General features: G+C 38.5%; 1 protein-coding gene across 6 annotated transcripts in view; it reads right to left on the minus strand.

The window, feature by feature from the left end:
* Nucleotides 1-21122, minus strand: part of NLGN1 (neuroligin 1) — a 317348-nt gene that overhangs the window by 288609 nt on the left and 7617 nt on the right. For 4 of the 6 annotated variants that reach the window (XM_069864587.1, XM_069864586.1, XM_069864585.1 and 1 more), the window contains exon 2: nucleotides 16040-16845. In XM_069864587.1, the coding sequence (XP_069720688.1) occupies nucleotides 16040-16532 (493 nt within the window). In that variant the 5' untranslated portion in view covers nucleotides 16533-16845. Of the gene's footprint in view, nucleotides 1-15525; nucleotides 15586-16039; nucleotides 16846-21122 lie in introns of all 6 variants that reach the window. The other 2 variants (XM_069864583.1, XM_069864582.1) reach the window with 1 other exon arrangement.

The following is a 21122-nucleotide window of genomic DNA, read 5'->3' on the forward strand; positions in this document are numbered from 1 at the left end:
AAGCATCATAAACAGCCTGGCCTCAAAAAATAAACATGCAATAAAAAGAGAAGTTTTAATCTCAGCTCCACAATGGCATGCTGTCTCTTTCACTCTCTGTGTGTGACTTTGCCAAAGTCCACTCTTTTGTCCTAGTTTCTCTTTACAGTGTAAAAGAAAACAGTGAAAGGTATAATGGCAAATTAATAGCTCATGATCTTGTAGCCCTAAAGAGACAGATTATTCCGATGTTTTCAGAATGGAGGTGGAAATATGAAATAAAGACAAATCAGACAGAATTATGACTATGAGATCAAGAAGCAAAGAAAAAGTACAGAATAAGGTAAAAGGTATTTGTTATTATAGGAGAGGTTGGGATACAAATAGGAACAAAATTATTTGAGAAAAGAAGAACAGAAAAAAGAACAGACAAAAGGAAATATATTTTCTGTGTCTTGGGCATAATTTTCAAATTCTATAAAACATTCAAATCCCCTGCATTTACCTCTAAGTTTATGGTTGTTCATGTTTTAGATATGGAAATTTGGGCACAGTCTTGTAAAATTTGATTTGAATGTCACTACTGACTTTTATGTGGCCAAACATTAACCTGCTGAGTGCAAATGGGTACAGGCGCTTTCTACTGGAGCACAAATGAAAGGACAATATGGATAATTGTGGCTTCAAAATAATCAATGTAATCTTGATGCTTATGTCAGTTTTGCTGCTAAGTCCTTGTTTATAAAGGTAATCGATTACTTAAGCATCAAAGAATAGCAACTGCACTCAAAGAAATTTGAACCTGAAAAGTGCAGGGACAAAACCAGAAGCTACTGTGTCTAGCACTGAATGTTCAATCAGGCAAAACTTCACAAAAACATGGCAAAAAAGGGAGTAAATTATTTGATTTTATTGCAGCAAAGTCTTCAAAATTAGTTCTTTTTTAGAACAGAGACATAATGACTAGCTTCTGAATAGATATTGGCACAGCAGGGCACACAAAAGCCCTGATTAGCGGCTGTATGATGGAGTCTTTAGTTAATATTTGTTCTATTTTGGTGTTGATTTCTGACCTTTCCTCTTTGACTTTAATTGGTCAAAATCCAAACCTTCTGAATTTATTTAATTGTAGATAACTGCTTCTAAATTGCCAGAATGTCAGGTCACACGCTCCCAATAAAGATGCGGAAAAAAAGGCACTTCATGTTTTTTCCTGTCCCTTTTTCAACTTTAGTTAATTCTGAAGTAGCAAGCAACACTCAGAGCAGTTGCAACATCCCTTGCAATGCAACAGTTCCTGGATTAGTTTTAGGGAAAGAAAGAAAAAAAAAACCAAACCATGAACTATGTTATGTCAAGCCTGATTCGGATGTCATTCATTTAAAAAGAGAAGGTATACTATAACTGAAAACCTGTACTACTATGCCAGTGTTCAGCAAGAAAAGAAAATGATACAATCTTGCTCTAGATTCTAATAATAGACAAAGCTGTCAGAAGCTTCTTTGTTACCTACTAAACCAGTGACAATCATGCAGTTTTTCCACCTCTTTGCATTTACAGTTAATATGGGAAAATATTTCATGATTTTTCAGAGCTCTAGCTGCTGTTGCAATATCATCTGAGAGCCTACTCACTGATTTACATCCACAACTCCTGTTCCAAGAGCTTCCTTCCCAAATTAAACATGCTAATGATTTTCTATGCAAAATTTAACAACCTAATAGGCTGAACAAGTCAAATGAAAATACGCTAATTGTTGCCTTTGATGTATACTATTCTGCCAATTCTCTCATGAAAACAGTATATTAGCATTAGCTGGAGCACTTATGAAAATATATATTAATAGAGAAAAGCTCATATATATGTATACACGTATACATATTAAGAAAACAACACTGCAGCCTATAGAAAATACAACTTTACATCTTAGGACTGACACGAATGGGTATTACACACTTGAAAACCATTTTTACAGAAGTCCTGAAAACAAACTAATAAAGAATGAATCACAAACCTTTATCTAAATTAGTCAGTGTTGGTTCGTAACTCTGGGTTTATGCAATAAAAGTAGTGAAAATTATATTACACAGTCAAAACAAAAAACACAGAATGAGATAAGGAGATGATAAAAGGCTAGTGAGGGAGCAGAAGTCTTCCTGCCTTACCCCAGGGGTCTGAAATGAGGTCTCCCAAGAAACTGCATAATCGCATTATAAAGCAATATTTGCACGTGCATGTGTTTTTTCACCTACAGTACAAGCAATGCGCGTTAGGCTATGATCAGCATCACAGAGAGGGTTTTACTACAGAAATCAGCTTATTTGGTCCTCCAACCCAGTTCTGTGCATGAGGCTCAGTGCCACTGCAGTCTTACCACATGTAAATAAAACACAGGCAAACAAAAAAATAAGAGAGCATAAATAGTATCTAAAGAAATACAGTGACCTAAGATTATTTTCTATTGCTTTGTCTTTAGGAGTTTGCTTATAATGATTTGATAATCTAATCTAATTGATCTGTCCAAGTACTTCTATGGCTCTAATCACTGTAGTATCTGATTAGTGGAACAGATCCATACTTTATCTCCAGATTTAATAACTAAATCTATACTTGAAATAGAGTCAACACCAGTTCACTAGAGGGAAAGGGCCAGATGCTGCTTAGCCAGGGGAGGTGGGAGGGAATGGGAAAAGGCTAGCGATGTCCAGAATGACTGGAAAGGGACATTTGGCTTTGTGTCAAATCATTCCTCTGCAACCAAGCTCCATTTAAACAGCACATTTCTGGGGTTACAGGAGTAAAGCAGGAGTGTAACATAACTAATGGGGGCAGAACCAAAAATGAGCTCCTGTCTATGGCCCAATCTCCTTTAAACTGTCTTCTTTGCAAGCATAACGTAAATGTAATTATTATTATCGTTTCTTTGTTCTCTTCCAGGCTAGTACTTCATCAGCCTGAAAATTATGACATTTCCTGAATGTGTTTCAATGGCTTCTTAACCTTTCTAGTTTCTGAGTGCTGGTACAATGTCATGCTGCACTTCGAGATTTCAGCAGTGAGGAGGTTAATACTCAAAATTGCTAATACTAACAACAGTGTTCACTGAGCCAAATAATCACTCACACAGAATTTTAATCCAAAGTCACTTAAAATTCAAAAGAAACCATTATACTCCTTTAAGGAAGGAACAGCATTTTGAAGAATATCCATAATTCAAACAACAGGCCCAAATCCAACTTACTGCTGAGTTTATCTATTTTTAATCAAGTAATATCAAGGGCTAGCTTCTGCTCTATCTCAGGTCAAACCTATTTTGTGGCACGTCCTGTAACACATGCCCAAGTACTGGACAAGGGGTGACAGCCAGACCACTTGCACAGTGCAAATGTCAAGCGTGGAGGGGGATATGGAGCATTTCTGGTAAATCATTTGTTTCTCTCTCTCTCGTTTGACTGCTGCTTGCTGGTTGTGCTGATGCTCAGCCAAACTAGCTTGTAGTTGAGTATGTCAAAGCTCTGGGCAGAAAAATGGCAACTAATATATGTTAGCAAACTCTGGAGAGAAAAATAGTTTCTGCCACTTAAAACTGCAGGGTGGAATTGCGCACTGCCTTCATGTTGGTCTTTTTTTGCCTAAAGGGAAAGAATCCTATTTCTATGGTTGGTTTGCACACTGCCTGGCAGTGTATACCTGCTTCAACATGTGTGTCAGAAGCCTTCTTTGCTGTCAAATCCCCTTGCAGGTCACCTCTGCAAGCGAACGTCCTTCGCACGCCTAACCACATTTCAGCAGCCATCTTTCAAAGATGTCAGGAAATGAAACAAAATCAGCCTGTCAAAAACACATGACTGTTTCACAGTTCAAGGGGCAATGTTCTCTTTCCCATGTGCAGGACACAGAATTTATAACACACACAGAAAGGGATGCAAGGGATTTCTGCTAAAAGGCCCACATTCAGGATGGGGGGAACTTTTACTGCGACCTCTTCAGCAATCATCCATGTCTCCATAAAACTCAAGCACCCATTTACCATGATCTGGTATCATAACGTGCTTTTGGCCAGGTAATACCTTCAATACTTGAACTGCAACACTCCAAGAACTGCCAGACAATCGAGGGTTTCATGGCACTTCGAAGAAAAGACAGTCGATGCATCTCTTGTTTTTTCCTTTATGTGAGACTTCATCTACGGAGACTCCGTATAAAAGAGATTGCAGGTGCTTCAGCACTTAAGTACAGCAATTATTTTTTGTTTCAGAAGTTATTGTTTCCAGCAAAAACAAGCCATTTGCAATTAACAAACAGCCCAGTTAATGATAGAAAAGCGTAGAAAAGAAATTTAACTCTCTTTCCTGTTCCAGATAGCACAGCTGTTAATTGATTCACATGGAGAGCTGCGTCGTCTGAGTATCACAGACAAACAGGGAAATGACGAACATTTTGATGATTTCTTGTGAAATTTCCTAGAATAAATCTGCCTCTACAACAGGCATATAAAGCAATATTTCATGGCTCCAATGTGCTATATAGATCAAAGGGCACTATCATTAATGAAAGCAGCCTTGGAATAGGGAAAAGTGCAAACTCTTCTGTTTGGCTCACTTAAGTATCTTACATCTGGTCTTCAGCAACTAGGTGCAGATTTTTTTAAAAAGTCCAAAATTCTTTTTAGAACTTTAAAATAAATATGAAAACATACGAATCAATTTCAAGCAAGACAAATGGTACTAGCTTTCCTTAAAGATTTCAAATCTGTTTGCAGTTGTACACATATATACACAGATAAATGCATGTTTCATATTCCCTTATCACTGGGTCCATCTTGTTAAAACTATTGCTTTGGGAATGAGGACTCTCAGAAACAAAATTCTCATTGGTTTGGCTAGATCCAGCCAATGAATGATTTCTCCTGTTTGCCTGTCCACTACGCTAATACTAAAGACTGAAAAGTAAAGAGTAGTGTTGGGGGAAACAAAAAATCCCTGCCAGGGCACTGGAAGGGAGCTTGACAACAACGATGGTGCTCAGCTTCTGGTTAAATGTCCTTAGAAAAGCACCACAGCTGTATGAGCATTAGATGCCTCAGCAAGAACCTCGACACAAGATGGTACAACCAGGGAGCTCTTCTCCAGGCCATAGACAAATGGTCTTTATTCACCTTGGGGCACAGTAAGACATTAATGCTCTCCTGCCTCCTGGAGTTTTGTTTCCATCCTTCCCTGGGACATCAAAATTCTGCATTAGGTCATATGATTCTATTACAGTGGATACTGAAAAGCCTCCTTAATCGGGCTTGGGCAAAAATGAGCTGATGTGAATTAAGTGAATTAAACAGAAGGTTTGTCTAACCTGCTCGAAAGCATCTGAAGTAACTGGGAAGAATGTGCATGAGTCATCCCATTAACAAAATTGGTAGCAATGACTGGAGGAGGAGCCCCAGCTGGTAGGTGGGAGGTAAGCAGCCGGGTGCAAGCGCAATCGGTTGCCCCTCCAGCTGGTTTGTACGTAGCTCCAGTCTGCCCAGAGCCTCAGCCTGACAGCGGGCTGCTCTCTTTAGAAGCAAAATCAAGGCGGATGTCATGCTAAGGGTAGCTGCATAGTTGCCATGCATGCCATAGGTACACTGTTATACATCCACCACTTAAAAATACACTCAATTGGATTTAAAAAATTAACCCAATAGAATGATAAAATAAGCCTAAAAATTATATATGCCTTACTGCCATTTTAAATTACTTTTTAAATTAACTGAAGGGAGAGAAGAGAGATCATCTGTACGCTACAGAAGGCTGATATAAAAAAGGATGAGAAATCTGTGATCCTGAGGTTTTGGTGCATTCTGGCATATGTTATCCTTGCCTGTCATCGCCCACACATTCCAGAGGAGAGAAAGGGAGATGGTCTGTAGGGATTCCTCTGTACTTCACACCGTTCAGTCCAATTCCTATGCATGGAGCATCGCACACATCTGTACTATAACGGGACTCTTTTCTCTTTCCCCAACACCTGGACTTTCACTCTTGGATACTCTAATAAGTAAGTATGTCACGAAAACCCCCTTATGTTTAGTGCAGCTATTTCATTCTCTTGAACCAACTGTTGGATAAGTTTTTCCCTCTGCATAGAAGGATATCTAAGTACAGACTGTGCTTGCACGTAGGTTGTATTTTCTCTGGGCTGAGCCTTCTAGAAAGATTCAGCAAGCTGCACAATCTTCTTCTTACACAATGCACCTTTCCATTAAAAATCTGCACATGGTTTTTCAGTGTAAGAATATAGAGAAGAGAAAGTAAAGACAGAAAGGCAGTAGAGACAAATCCTTTCCCATGAGCTCAGTGAAATTTTTTCTCAAAATAACTTTGGAGGGGTTTTACTGCCAGTTCATAATGGTGGATGAATCGCTTCTGATATTTCTGATAAAACAATATTCAAAACTTCAAAATCACTTCCAATTCATTTATCCTACCATTTAATTAGGGCTTCTGCAACATGTTACAAGGACGTCATTATCCCCTATAATTGTATAATAATTACAATTTTTAATGAAATAATTGCAAGTACACTAGATGTGTAGATATAATTATGGTAATTACATAAATACCTGATTTTCAGCTAATAATTAAAGAAGGCCTTTATAAAAAGGGTGAAATTTAACAAATGGAAGCTTTCCAGAAAACAAATAAAAATAATAAATGTCTGTCTCTCTCCTCTAAAATTCACCTTACTAGATTGCCTCTCTCTGTATATATGCTATATATATTATTTTCCACACATTACAAAATAATATAAGGATAAAAATATTTAAACAAATATTAAATCTTACTGAGGGACTTTGGTACTTTGCCTCAGCAGGGCCTGATCCAAAAAAATTGACAAAAATGTAGCTCAAACCTAATAATTCTGTGATGGCTCAGCATATACCATTACCATTGGAATGATGTTAATAGTTCCCACAAAAGCATATAAACTGCATTCTGACTCTTCTGCAACACAGAGGGACAGATCCTGGGCCACCATAAAATACTCAGGAAAAGGCCCATGCGTGCTGTTTAGGGACTGAGAGCCTTCCTTCTGGGCACAGCACTCCAGCACAGCTCCTGCTAAAGCTCTCCAGTCTTACTGGCTATGATTTCCCAAAAGGTGTCTTTTTGGTCAAATTTTCTGGCTATATCCCTGGTAACAAAGAAACCTTGCAGAAGATTTATTCTCTCTCCACTCCTCTTAGTAGACAGACCTTTACAAGGCAATGGTTTTTCAATAAAGGAACTTCTAGAGCTTTATCAGCTGAAGAACCAGAAATTATTCAGCCAAGTGATTTTCCTTCTCTTCAAACACATCCTAAGACTAATGTCACTATGCATTTACTGTATTATTGGTATGAAAATGAAAGGCAAAACCACCCTTAAAAAAAATAACATAAAACTCTACCAGGGCAGACTGCTCTGACAGTGAAAGGGATATTACAAGAACTCTCACAGGAGAGGAATTAGTAACATGATTTACTGTTGCTGCTGAAATGTTTCAAAACACTTTGTCAAAACTCTGGAATGCAGAATCAGCTGCAGTGCCTGCACTATACCATTTCCACAAGTCTTGAAATTTCTGCATCCACTTAGAGCAGCCCTGAGGTGGCTCTGATTCTGGCCAGAGAATACTCTGGTCCCAGCAATGTCTTGGCTTAATGTCAGCTTTGTCCCACTTCTCTTAGCCTTGTACTGTTCAGTGCTGCTTCTTTTTAAGATGAATCTTCCTTATTACAAGCATGAGAAAGTAAAATAAAAATATTAATATTAAAACAGAAGGAAATGGTTTGATATCCAAAAAACAAACCTCATCTCTTTTAAGCTCATTAAAGCAGTTGGGTTCTGAATGGAGAGTATAATTATTAATACTATACATATCAAAGTAGGGAAGACATGTAAATTTGACAACATAAATTCAGTAAAAATGAAGAGGGCTAAAGAATTATAAGTGAAAAGGATTTGAAAAAAATTCAACTTATACTGGAGCAATATTCAACTTATAAGCAGATTATTAACATTATAATTGAGATGATCCTTAAGAATGGCTTGACACATGTAAGCATCATGTTTCAAGCTTCAAAAAATATACAAAGAATACTAAAAGTATTTGTATCCATGTGTATTATAAGGAAACAAAGAGTTGAAGAGGATGAACACAGTGAAGAGGAAAGAGATAATAATACAATACAGGGGAAAAATTACAAAATGCAAGCATAAAATAATAATAGTTATCCAAAAGTCACATTAGTTACTCAAAAGTTCCTCATGAAAATATACAAATATACTTGTGGAGCTGTTTTTTTACCATAATACTTATTCATTCAAGGTTTAAACTATAAACAAGAAAACAGCAGACTGAAAGGAAAAACTGAGTTGTTTACTGAGTGCAACTGGTCCAACTCAAGAAAGGTCAGGGAAAGAAGCACAAACCAGTTTTATCCGACTTAGCATTATCAGGGTAACAGTACTATTTTAGAGCCTGTGAGTAGGAGGATGTAGAAAATGAAAAGCAAGCAGTAAAATAATGGACAAGGAATGGAATTAGAGCAGAACTTAAGACCTGCTAGAGCTACAAGTACTGTCAAGGTATACGAACAAAGCAATGACAGCATGATGACTGTGTAGACAGCAAGAGCTCAGAGCCTGAAGTATGAGACATTTACAGAGAACTTTGACCAGTGTTGATGGCATTTAAGATGACTGGAGTCTTAAAAAGCAGTCAAGCACTGTCTTACCCAGAAAGAGGACTGTAGAAAGTACATCAGAGTTTAAGCATTTTATTTTATTTCAAATACGACATAAACCTGCTGCACATCTTTGAAAAATGCTGCTAACTGACACTAACAGCTTTAGATTGTGAAAGGATGAAAAGGTCTGTACAAGACAATGTTTGCTTCATTATCTTCCTCCATGTATTACTAGTATAATAGGAAATGCTGCAGTGGTCTTTGAGGAACAAAAAAACAGGAATACAGTGCTTCAAAATGGAATGGAAAAGTAGAACAATCTTGGTGACTTAGTGTATGACACCAGAGTTCAGGAACATGGACTGCATTTGTGCCTGCAGATACTGCAGGGATGAATTTCAGCCTTATGAGGCCAGAATGAGGATGAGGGTTCTTCAGCAAAGAGGCAGAAATGGTGAATGGGGACAAGACTTCAAATGTGTGCAGGCAACTACTGACATGAATACATTACAAGAAAATAATTCATTATAAATTTTCAAAGTGGCCTAATGAAGATACATGTCTTTTGTAATTGTTGACATACACTAAAATATGCACTAAGGTAGCTCTGTGGGCTTTGACACTCACTCTCAAGTCACCATGAGCTCTGGTAATGGTCTGCAAATAGATGTTCTTAGACCACTAGCAATGCAATATACTTTGATGTGCCTCACTCTACAGAGACAGAGGCTCATGCCTGAGACATCATACTTTTCATTTATATGGTCATGGAGAAAAAATACATTCAAATATTTTTGACAATATACGATCAACGAGTCCATTATCTTAGTATTTTTTTCTATATTAGGTATCTAGAAAGAAAGAAAGAATCTGATAATCAATTGACAAATTTTGCCAGCAGACATACACATTATAACAGGTCTCAGATTGTCCTTTTCTGGATGATTTCAGAGCTGAAACATGTATACAGAAAGAAGTTAATTTAATTAAGTCCATAGGTACTGCACCCTCTCGTCCAAAATTTGACGATAAGTAAACAGTTCTAGGATAGTTAAATGAAGCAAAACATCCAACACAAACACAGGGTACCAGGCTAAATTGGGCTCTTTTCATTTCTGCTTAAATTTGCAAGAAAATATTTGATATTCCTAAGCCTAAAAGGCTTAAAGTTATCAGTGCCATTTACGAATCACAACTGATGTAACCTATTCTCTATTGATCAAAGCAGGATGAGATTATAGCCATGTGAGTTGTGTTTCATTTCCAGGGATGTATTTCTATGCAACCATGCATGTTCCTATGTGTCTGTAGTAACCACAGCCATAACCTAGAAAGCATGGTGCTGGGAGCTTTGCTCTGAAAATCAAGTAGCCCGTTAGGAGGCATAAATATTAATAGAGCTGTCTAATCCTACACTCCCAAATGAGGTAGTTCAGATCATGATTCTTCGCATTTAAAATTTATTCACTGCACCAGCTAGAATAAGAAACAGGATCCACACATAAAGAAGTCACTGATGTTGGGTGGTCTCTTAGCCACTGCTAATTCCTAAACATAAAAGTAAGGATCAAGTGATTTCTTTCCTTATTCTGCTCCCAGTTCTCCTACAAATAGTAACGTATTCAAAACTGCATGGGCCTAATTCCATGACACTGAATATATGTCATACGCACAACAAAAACTATACTTCCACATTTTCATACCCAGATGTCTTCAGGCCATACAAAGGCTTTAGTACAGGTTCATAAGAAAGAATATACTATCATCCCAAGGGCAGAACACACAATACTTGAGGTTTCTTTTTGTGGTCACATTAGTGATTATTTGCAAACTTTCTTTATATAGTCATCATTAAAGTAAGAAATTCAGGGTGCAAACTGCTGCAAACACAAAGAAATTGATATAAAAAAACCACAGGCATGCAGCTAAAGCAGGACTCCTAAGAGACAGTAAGTTACCATGTTATGCTGGATCACAAGTAAAATATTTGTGCTTTGACTATTAAGTAAAGTAGAGATCTGAAACAGCCCTTAAAGTGCAAAAGTATTTAGATGTTTCCTAGAAATGAAGTAAAAGTCTGTCAAAAAAATCAGAAAATACCTCATGATCAACAGTAAAATTAATATCAGTAAGTAAAATGATGTTACTTATGAATATTAGAATTTAGAATTATGCAGTCTGTCCTCTAAGAAAACAACACAAAATGAATATATGTCTTTGCACAGATTTCCTAAAACTCATCCTAGCAAATAGAGGAGGTTCTGCTTTTATGCATACCCATAATGGAATTATAACCTCTGACCTTGACATACATGAAGCAAACAACACAAAACCAGATGATCTTTCTTTGTCTATTGAATCAGTAAATCGAAGATGGAAAAGTAAAAGTAAACTGAAAGAGAAGAAAAAAGTGCTACATTTTTCATCCAGCTCCAGTCTATCTTTTTGCAGTCTCTGCAGTGTGCATATCCGAATCCCACCAACAGGTGGTAATGGTTACAATGCTCACATCATAGAATCATAGAATCACAGAATAACCAGATTGGAAGAGACCCACCGGATCATCGAGTCCAACCATTCCTATCAAACATTAAACCATGCCCCTTAGCACCTCATCCACCCGTGTCTTAAACACCTCCAGGGAAGGGGACTCAACCAACTCCCTGGGCAGCCTGTTCCAGTGCCCAATGACCCTTTCTGTGAAGAATTTTTTCCTAATGTCCAGCCTAAACCTCCCCTGCTGGAGCTTGAGGCCATTCCCTCTTGCCTGTACCTCGTCACTTGGGAGAAGAGGCCAGCACCCTCCTCTCTACAACCTCCTTTCAGGTAGTTGTAGAGAGCAATGAGGTCTCCCCTCAGCCTCCTCTTCTCCAGGCTAAACAACCCCAGCTCTCTCAGCCGTTCCTCGTAAGACTTGTTCTCCAGCCCCCTCACCAGCTTTGTTGCTCTTCTCTGGACTCGCTCCAGAGCCTCAACATCCTTCTTGTGGTGAGGGGCCCAGAACTGAACACAGGATTCGAGGAGCGGTCTCACCAGTGCTGAGTACAGAGGGAGAATAACCTCCCTGGACCTGCTGGTCACGCCGTTTCTGATACAAGCCAAGATGCCATTGGCCTTCTTGGCCACCTGGGCTACTGCTGGCTTATGTTCAGTCGGCTGTCAACAAACACCCCCAGGTCCCTCTCCTCCAGGCAGCTTTCTAGACAGACTTCTCCTAGTCTGTAGCACTGCAGAGGGTTGTTGTGCCCCAAGTGCAGGACCCGGCACTTGGCCTTGTTAAACCTCATGCCATTGGACTCTGCCCAGCGGTCCAGCCTTTTCAGATCGCTTTGCAGAGCCTCCCTACCCTCCAGCAGATCAACACTTCCACCCAGCTTAGTGTCATCTGCAAACTTGCTAAGGGTGCACTCAATGCCTTCATCCAAGTCATTGATAAAGACATTAAACAGGGCTGGACCCAGCACTGAGCCCTGGGGAACACCACTTGTCACTGGCCTCCAGCTGGATTTTGCACCATTTCCCACCACTCTCTGGGCCCGGCCATCCAACCAGTTTTCCACCCAGGAGAGTGTGCGCCTGTCCAGGCCAGAGGCTGACAGTTTCTCAAGCAGAATGCTGTGAGAAACTGTGTCAAAGGCTTTACTAAGGTCCAGGAAGACCACATCCACAGCCTTTCCCTCATCCAGCAGCCGAGTCACTTTGTCATAGAAGGCGATCAGGTTAGTTTGGCAAGACCTGCCTTTTGTGAACCCGTGTTGACTGGGCCTGATCACCCGGTTCTCTTGCATGTGCTTCATGATAGCACTCAAGATCCCCTGCTCCATGACTTTCCCTGGCACTGAGGTCAGACTGACAGGCCTGTAGTTCCCTGGGTCCTCCCTGCGACCCTTCTTGTAGATGGGCACAACATCAGCTAGCCTCCAGTCCAGTGGAACTTCCCCAGTCTTCCAGGACTGTTGGAAGATGATGGAAAGGGGTTTGGCCAGCACATCCGCCAGCTCCTTCAATACCCTTGGATGAATCTCATCTGGCCCCATAGACTTGTGGGTGTCTAGTCAGACTAGCAAGGCTCTGACCACCTCCTCTTGGATCATGGGCACCTCATTTTGCTCCTCTAGCTCCTGGGTTTGTACACAGACGGAACAACTTTCTTTACAATTAAAGACGAAGGCAAAGAAGGCATTAAGTATCTCAGCCTTTTCCTCATCCCCTGTCACTGTTGTTCCTTCTGTGTCCAATAGGGACTGTATGGTCTCCCTAGTCCTCCTTTTACTATTTATATATTTATAGAAGGATTTTTTGTTATCTTTCACAGACTTGGCCAATCTGATTTCTAGTTGAGCCTTAGCCCTTCTGATTTTTTTTCTACACAATCTATCATGACTCATGGATAGAATTTCTTTCATTTTTACATCTGTCTTTATTAGATTTCTCCCTGTTCTTCAAAATCTAAAATTTTCTTGGGTCCCTCATCTGTCAGTTAAGTATAGATACCAATTTGTTATCTAACTCTGTCTATTTCATGTAATAAGAAAGAATCAAACACTATATGCAATATCACACAGTTGTTGGTTCAGTCATTTCAAATATATGTATCCCTTATTAACTAAAAGGATGGTTTATAAGTCTTCCTCTTATTTTAAGGTTTTCTATCTTCAGTCATTTTCATCACTAGATGTAATAAAATAATTACAACCTACAAACCCAGCAAGAGAAAGAATATTCAGCCTTTCTTCTTTTTCATAAAAAACAATACCATTTACAAGCAGCTGTTGCTGCTAAGATCTTATAACTCTATTGCGACTTTGATCTACAACCTGATTCCCTCTCACTGCTAGGTATGGGGGATTTCTAAAGCAAATATAATCTGAGGCTACAGACAGGTGGGTAGAATGTGAGTTATTTGGAGACAGGAGGTACTACAGCTATGCCAGCTGACCAAGCTAAAGGTATTCAGGAGTTTTCTGCACTTGTCAACGGGAAAAGGGAGGCTTCTGCTGCTTTTTATTCTGCTGTGTGTGCAATGAATTTAACTTGAAAGGTACCTACTGAATTTCAGATTACTCTCTCTTTATTCTCCTTCAGGCTCACAGGACAATAAACATGACTTTCTCATCTCCTGGGCTCTCCCTCCCTTTATTTCTGCTATTTTTCCGATTTTTTTTTTAAATTCTCTCATAGGAAAAGATGATTCCTGAGAATAGCAATGGAAATCTGCATCTTTATTTATGACTTTGTGAATCAGCGTCTGGGTGATAGGAAGTGAAAGTTGCTCAGCTAATTACACACGCTTGATGAACTGCGTAATAACTGCTGCAGCACTGAACATTAATTGAATGCATATAAATGACAGCAGTTATTCTAACTTGAATGATGTGTGAAGAAGTGACGTTGCTCACAGTACCCTGCTGATCTTTGTTTCCAACTTGGGGAATCCAGTTTAAACAATTGTATTTCTACAGCACTGAGCAAAAATTCCCTAATACAAAACACCAGAAGTTGTCTTGAAACCTGACACTGTATAAACAAATTGCCTTAAGTCACTGAAAGTGGATTAAGACACATAAAAAAGCAGACATTAAGCAAGTACAATTAGCAATTAATAATTAACAACTAGCTACAACTAACAGTCAGGAAAGGCTGTAAGAGCAAAAACCTGGGAAAATAAGGCCACCTTCATTTAGGTGCCTGGATATCACCTTAAAAGCCTAATGCAGAGTTTACAGAGTTGACCTTTGACAAACTCTAAACAATTCCCTGTTATGACACTTTCCTCAAATGTATTTCTTTTGGAATAACACGTAGCAACTGATATAATAAACTATGGATTACAGCTAATAGGCAACCATGTATGTCCACACTACTCTTTATTTATCCTAAAAAGTATTCTAGAGTCATATGTAGCACAGCTAATAACATATTATTGTAAAGAAAACCATAAAGAGAAATAATTTGATGCAAAACAAATATTTAAAGAAGTACAGAATTAGTACTTCAAACTAGTACCAAATACCTACTTAAAATCAGTATCAAAGCACACCTTCTACGTTGCATATCAATTGCTTTAGGAATTTGCAAATGTTCACAAAGAACTCTGCAAATTCTCCTGTACTATCTGGAACAAAAAGGGTAGAAGCCAAGTGTCCAAAGCTTCCAAAAGCAAGCTGGTTTCCAAAGTATCATGTCACAATATTTTAACATCTCCCTACACTCCTACCAAGAGATTTTCAGCTTTACAAAGAGAGCTGTAATCACATAAGAAAAGAAATCAACGCTCACTTTTAGAAGTGCATAAACAAAAAAATAGTGCTTCACATCTAGGTTTCGGGAAGTTAACATCATTCCAGGAAAACACAGTGTATCACGTACATAGTCAATGCAGATTTTCAGCTCTGCTTTGCTCTAATATATCACAGGCATTATGCCGTACCACTGGAATATAGAGCTGTGGAGCTGTGCCAGCAACCTCCGTAGCAATCGCACCAGGCCCCAGGCACATGAGCTACCTCCTGCATGCATGTACAACACACTGGATCTACGTATGAATGACAGTCACTCATTCCTTGAAACCATGAGGCCGAGACACAGAAGCTGCCAACAGGGTCAACATGAGAGATGATAAGGTGCAACCGAGTACAAGCTTTGCAAACGTTATCTTCTCATCTGCTTTACACAGTCCTCTGTCTAAATACCTTTCTGGTTTCATTAGGATAAGATTGTCCCTAACAGTTCACTTCACAGCATCAGCAAATCAGCCTCTTTCAGCTGTATTAGTTGTTCTTCCTTTGCAAGGTTTCGATCTTTCCCCCATTTTTTTTTGTCCACTTTATACATACCTCCTTTTCTACATATTTTCTTGCCGGGTTTTCTGGCACATTCCTTGGATATTCTTTTGACTGAAAAATGAATAGAAGACTAGAAAATAACATGGAGCTCCATCACAGACAGTAGGAGCATGCAACACCACTATCTAACTTAAATATGACCTGCTTTATTAGGTGCGGAAGATTCTCAACTTGTTGTGCCTGCACATGCAATGGATTAGATTTTGATGCATCTTCCCAGAAGTCAGTGGGTGGCAATGAGAATTAGGTACCAACTTTGACCTAAAAATATACGTGCTGTGGGGGAAAAAAAAAAAAAAAAGAGTATGGACAGAAAAAAAAAAGAAAAACAAAACTGAAAAAACAAGGACAGATGCATACACAGAAAAGAAGCATGCATACATGTAATATGCTGTCATGCAAACAAAGAAAGCCATGCATGCTACCAGTACACGTGAATTAATATTGTTAGAACGTAGAACAGGAAAATAAATAGATCTCCCTGTTTCGCCTGCTGTAAACTCACCATCCTCGGTTGGGACATAGATATTTAAATAGAGGCAGTCTTCATTCTGATCTTGTACATAGGTGGAAACTACATCCAAGTTATTAGTAAACCAAACCGGAAGCATGACTTCAGGCAACCTGCCTTCTATAATGTTCTGGGGACACACTGGAGCAAATTGAGTGGTATTTTTGATATCTGACCAGGGGGACGGAGGTTCAGGAGGTTGAAAGCGGCGCTCCCCCGTTGGAGGGGCAGCATATGGAACCCCAAGAAACTGAATAACGGGCCCCAGAATTTCATTATTAAGTTCCTTCTTAATCCCTCTTATCTTGCCAAAGTTGGTGGTCACCACTGGGTTGGTATCATCCAATTTTTGGGAGGACACAGCTGCAGCGTGAAGCAAACATCCAAGTATACAAGAAGCAAAAGTAGCGTTCAATCCCATGTGTAACAGGCGGACTATCATCGCTCTCCATATACAGTTCAGCCACATGGATCCTGGAAAGGCCATGGTCCCACATTAGTTGTGTAACTACAATGATGCAATCTGATTTGTATCCACTGGCGTAAAAACAGGGCAACCAAAGGAAACGGATCACGATTCCTAAATAGGTGCCTGTCAGAAAAATCTCAAAAGGCTTTTCATGCGATAAGTATCTTCCATTGATTTCACACTTATTGAAGCTGCATCTTCACTCAGCACTATTTATCAGACTACATCCTATTGACAATTCTGTTTTCCATAGCAGCAATATGAAGAGAGCAGCCATTTACTGCAGAATCCCCTCTTATAAATCAAATCCAGTTAGCCGCAGGTCTATATCCTGGAGAAAATGAAAATAAATCATTAGTATGAAAGAGCTAATATGAGCATAGTGATAACTAGATGTTTCACAAGTTATGTACATACATTAATAGTTGCTAGAGTCATGTAAGTAAAATTGCAGTAGTTTATGGGTCCATGAAATGGCGGGTGAAATACTGATTACTGGATTATCTATCAAGTCATTTGCTGAATTTACAGAGACTTCAGAAGAAAGAGGATTCACAGAAAATACATTTTTAAAATTCACCATTTCAAGAACAAGGAATTTTCAACTGGCTATATTATGTAAGTGTTTACGTTAATATTTTATTGAAATTTATCACCTCATATTCAATTTTCACCTCGTTTACACAAATTGACTTATCAAAATGAAAATAATTATTTCTTAAAGCAGAAGACAGTGAAATTGAGATAGACAGGCATACTGAAGGCTCAAATGCATTTTATTTCATTAAAAGCAGATTATAATACATAGAAACATTTTTTTAATCATCTTAAAACACAAGCTTTGATTAAAACATTGAGACAATTGGAATATATTTGTAAGGATGACCTGAATTATTATGCTTATTCATAATAACCCAATTCACATACTTTGTATGGTTTTCTTATTCCAGAAGTTTCTGTCAGCTGATGAAAAGCACCTACAGAGAGAAATGTTCACCTCAATGAAGGAGCGAAACCACTGAAGTGAATGGAAAACTCTTAATTTGCACAGAAATACAACTGGACCACAGTGGGGATTTTTTCAGAACCGATTTGGAAACAAAAATCAACAATTTAGGGATGGAGCTGTACATCAGATTTTTTACCTCAGACAAATCCAAACGACCGACTTGAGTGAAAAAAGAAAATACATGACGAATGCACTCAATCCCTACTATCCTTAATTTACAACACAAACAATAATTGTTCCCACAGGACAGCAGAGATCTTATCTTTCATATACCCACATGCTGACTGAACAGTATCCTGGAAAAATAATCAGTTAGGATCAGAGACTGTATAATCTCAAATTCCAGATTCTATTTTCAACTACTTTAGCTCAGAGGTTGTCACACAAGGCTGTGTTCCAGCACTTCTGAAAATTGCTCAGTGCATATCATTACATCTTCCATATTCATGTTAAACATATTTCCAACATGACTTACAATATCCTATTATTTAAAATGCAGCGTTATACACAACATAGCAGTGTAATCTTACACTCCCTATTAAGCAGAGTGTAATGCACAAGAAATGTGTTTTGCTTTGTATAGGAAACATTTTAAACCACCTGCTTTTGAAACAGCATTGGCAGCTTTAATGAGAATTGTTTTTTTATCATGTCTATACACATTTTAGAGAGAATTCAAAAGAACGGCTTGTCTAATAGTCAGACTACCCTGCAGTTTGGGTTATTAAAAAGGAGATTGTAAAAGCTATATAGGACAGCAGGAGATTTGGTTCATGTCTAGTGTTCTTTTAGCTCTGAACAATCTATCTCAGGAGGCAATAAGGAGATAGATGAAGCTTTTCCACAATATTCTCCCTCCCTTTCTTTCTCTGCTAATCCTAACACCTTCACTGTGAAACTGCATTAACAAACAGGCTTATATCCTTCATTCTCTAGCTTTGAGTTCTTGGCATTTGCTGGAAACACACCAATTTAGCTGCAGAAAATAATTCCCCCAAGTTTATGTACATGTTTACGTTTAGTTTAATAAACTTACACAGAACAGTACACAGACAGTTGCCTCTTGGAAGGCTGTTGCTTTGTTGCACTTCACATTTTGAAGGTGGTAGAATATAACTTGAGAAACAGTAAAGACAGAGTACATAGATGGGTGCCAAAGCAGAAGGCACCTAGTAAAACTGTGCTCTTCTGAGCTGAGGTACAGTAGGTCATGGTGACATGGAAGCTTATTACTTAGCGGCATCCAAATACCTCCACAAATTTACACTTTTTCCACTAGATCTTACACCCCACATTTTGTTTTGGTTTGTTTTCTGTCAGGAATGGAAAAACGTACTCTCTGTTCTTTCTCAAAGTCAAACTTGTAAATAGCAGGAACTGAATCTCAGCAGCCCTTCTGCTAACTTGCATGGTCTGGGAAAGGTCTGAGAACAAACTAAATTCAATATAGCTGTACCAAACAATACCATCCTTCTTCATTTCAAGCTGGTTCAAGTTGGTTCCATGTGAAAAATAACCAAGATGCTACCGATAATTCATTTAGCACTTTTACTCTAGAAGCCTTAAACCTGTCTTCAGATCTAAGACAACTTTTAAATACCCATTTGATACCTAAAAAGGTCAATTCAGAGAAAATCCTAGAGGTGGGCTATAGTTCTAAGCTTGTCCATAAGCTGCTTTACCAAAGCGGCTGAACAGCTCTCCTGTGATCTAAAGTTCTGGTGTGCCTTCTATGGACAGAGTTTTACCATAAGACAGAGACAGGAAGCTAAAAAGGTAAGACTTTGACTCAATGCTGTCTTTGGCTATTCTTAATTAATTAACTATTAGGTATTAGCTAGCTTCAGTGAATAGATTTATATGCTATACAGAACAGTAAATTGTAAATCACTTGCAGAATTGGAATCAACAGATTCCCATTATATTGGTAACTTGAATTTTGGATTTATTTGTTCCTCCCCACCTCCAAGCCTTTCTTTTTAAATGGCTAACTAGCAGTTTATTTCTGAAATTGACAGGTCAAATATTCAAGTCTGACACTGGCTGCCCTGAAGCTATAACATTAAAAACACAAACTCATGCAAATGAAGAGACTGAGATTACTCAAATCTTTTGAGACGTTTATGCCAAAGTTTTCTTTCCAGCACTAGATAGAAGGCAAGCAGAGAAGCCAGCCTGGAGCATGTCTTGCTTGTTGAGAGTCAAGGTTGGACAACATTTTCCTTAGTCCTCCAGCAGGTAAACTACATAGGACTTTCCCTTGGTATCTGGACTTGACTGAACAGGAATTAGTGGAAAGAAAGAGAAACAATTAACGAGAGCAGGAATGATCAGGAAGATGGGCAGGAGAATAAACCAAAGAGTAATGGTGATCAATCTGGGGCAAGCTTCAGCATTAAAATACTGTGGACCTGAGGAGGAAGAGAAACACTTTCAGATTTTATTATTGTCTAGATGTGAGGATCACAATGGTTCCCAGTAGTAACACAAATGAATTCTACTGTAATAGGTATTTGATAAAGTCTTTCATGGTCTTTGGAACAGTCTATGTTATATAAAGTTTTTTTCTATGATCTATTATTTTATTATCTTCCTTTCTGAATTCAAATTACTTTATAGCTCAGATTCTGAAATACTTTAGAGGCATTTAGTATGCCAAGGAGTGAACAATCTGAGATAACTTCAGTGCTTCTCTGCATTTCCAATTACATAGGGCATCCCACAACAGGTCACGTCTGCTGCAAATTGCAGCAGCTAAATTCATCTTACTTAGTTGTGCACAGAGCTTCAGATCTTCAAATCTTAAGGGATGTCTTGAACTGCACCACCTGTCACTATATTCAATGGATTAATGAAAGTTTTGGTGGTACCCAAGGCTACTGGGGTATGCCAGTTTCAGCATAAGTAAAGGCACTGTTATGATATCTCTACACCACCAGCTGTTTTCTTTTTAGCTGAAGATGTTCTCTGTGATTTGATATTCAAGCTTAAAAATTCCTTTCCACCTCATTTTTTCCTAGTAAATCCCAATTGCACAAATATTCATAGAAAGTAATTGTAAGAATTTTGGACACACAATTCCACTTCATTTCAAAACACAAATACTATTTTGCAGAACCAACTACATTTGCATCCATTTTTACTTACAACAGTCTCCACTTAGAACTAAGAGCCTGAAGATGTTTTACGTCTCTAAAAAGAAATCCATGTTCTAAAATACACTACAATGCCAAACAGGAGCGTGGCCAGCAGAACAGAGCCATTAAGGGGAAGACTCTGACCCAGGATGAACACTAGGTTGGTGTGACACACCAATTATAAACATGATCAGACAAATGCTCAAGAGATGCATCACAAAATTTCCTATCTCTTCTTTCATGTTTCAAGTTAGCAAAGGGAAGCGTTGTGTCAAGTAAGGCATATTTTCTCTGTATGTAGTAGCAAAGATTTTGAAACAGACCCTGCTCTTAAGTATTTCCAAAAATACCTGGTGAAGGGAAGGGATTTACATGTATTTATTTCAAGAAATGAAGCACATGCATTTTAAAAAACAGGTGTATGCAATGATAATTGGGGAGACATTGAATACATTCACCTAA

The sequence above is a fragment of the Phaenicophaeus curvirostris genome, chromosome 10 (assembly GCF_032191515.1).
Source record: "Phaenicophaeus curvirostris isolate KB17595 chromosome 10, BPBGC_Pcur_1.0, whole genome shotgun sequence".
Taxonomy (NCBI): Eukaryota; Metazoa; Chordata; class Aves; order Cuculiformes; family Cuculidae; genus Phaenicophaeus; species Phaenicophaeus curvirostris.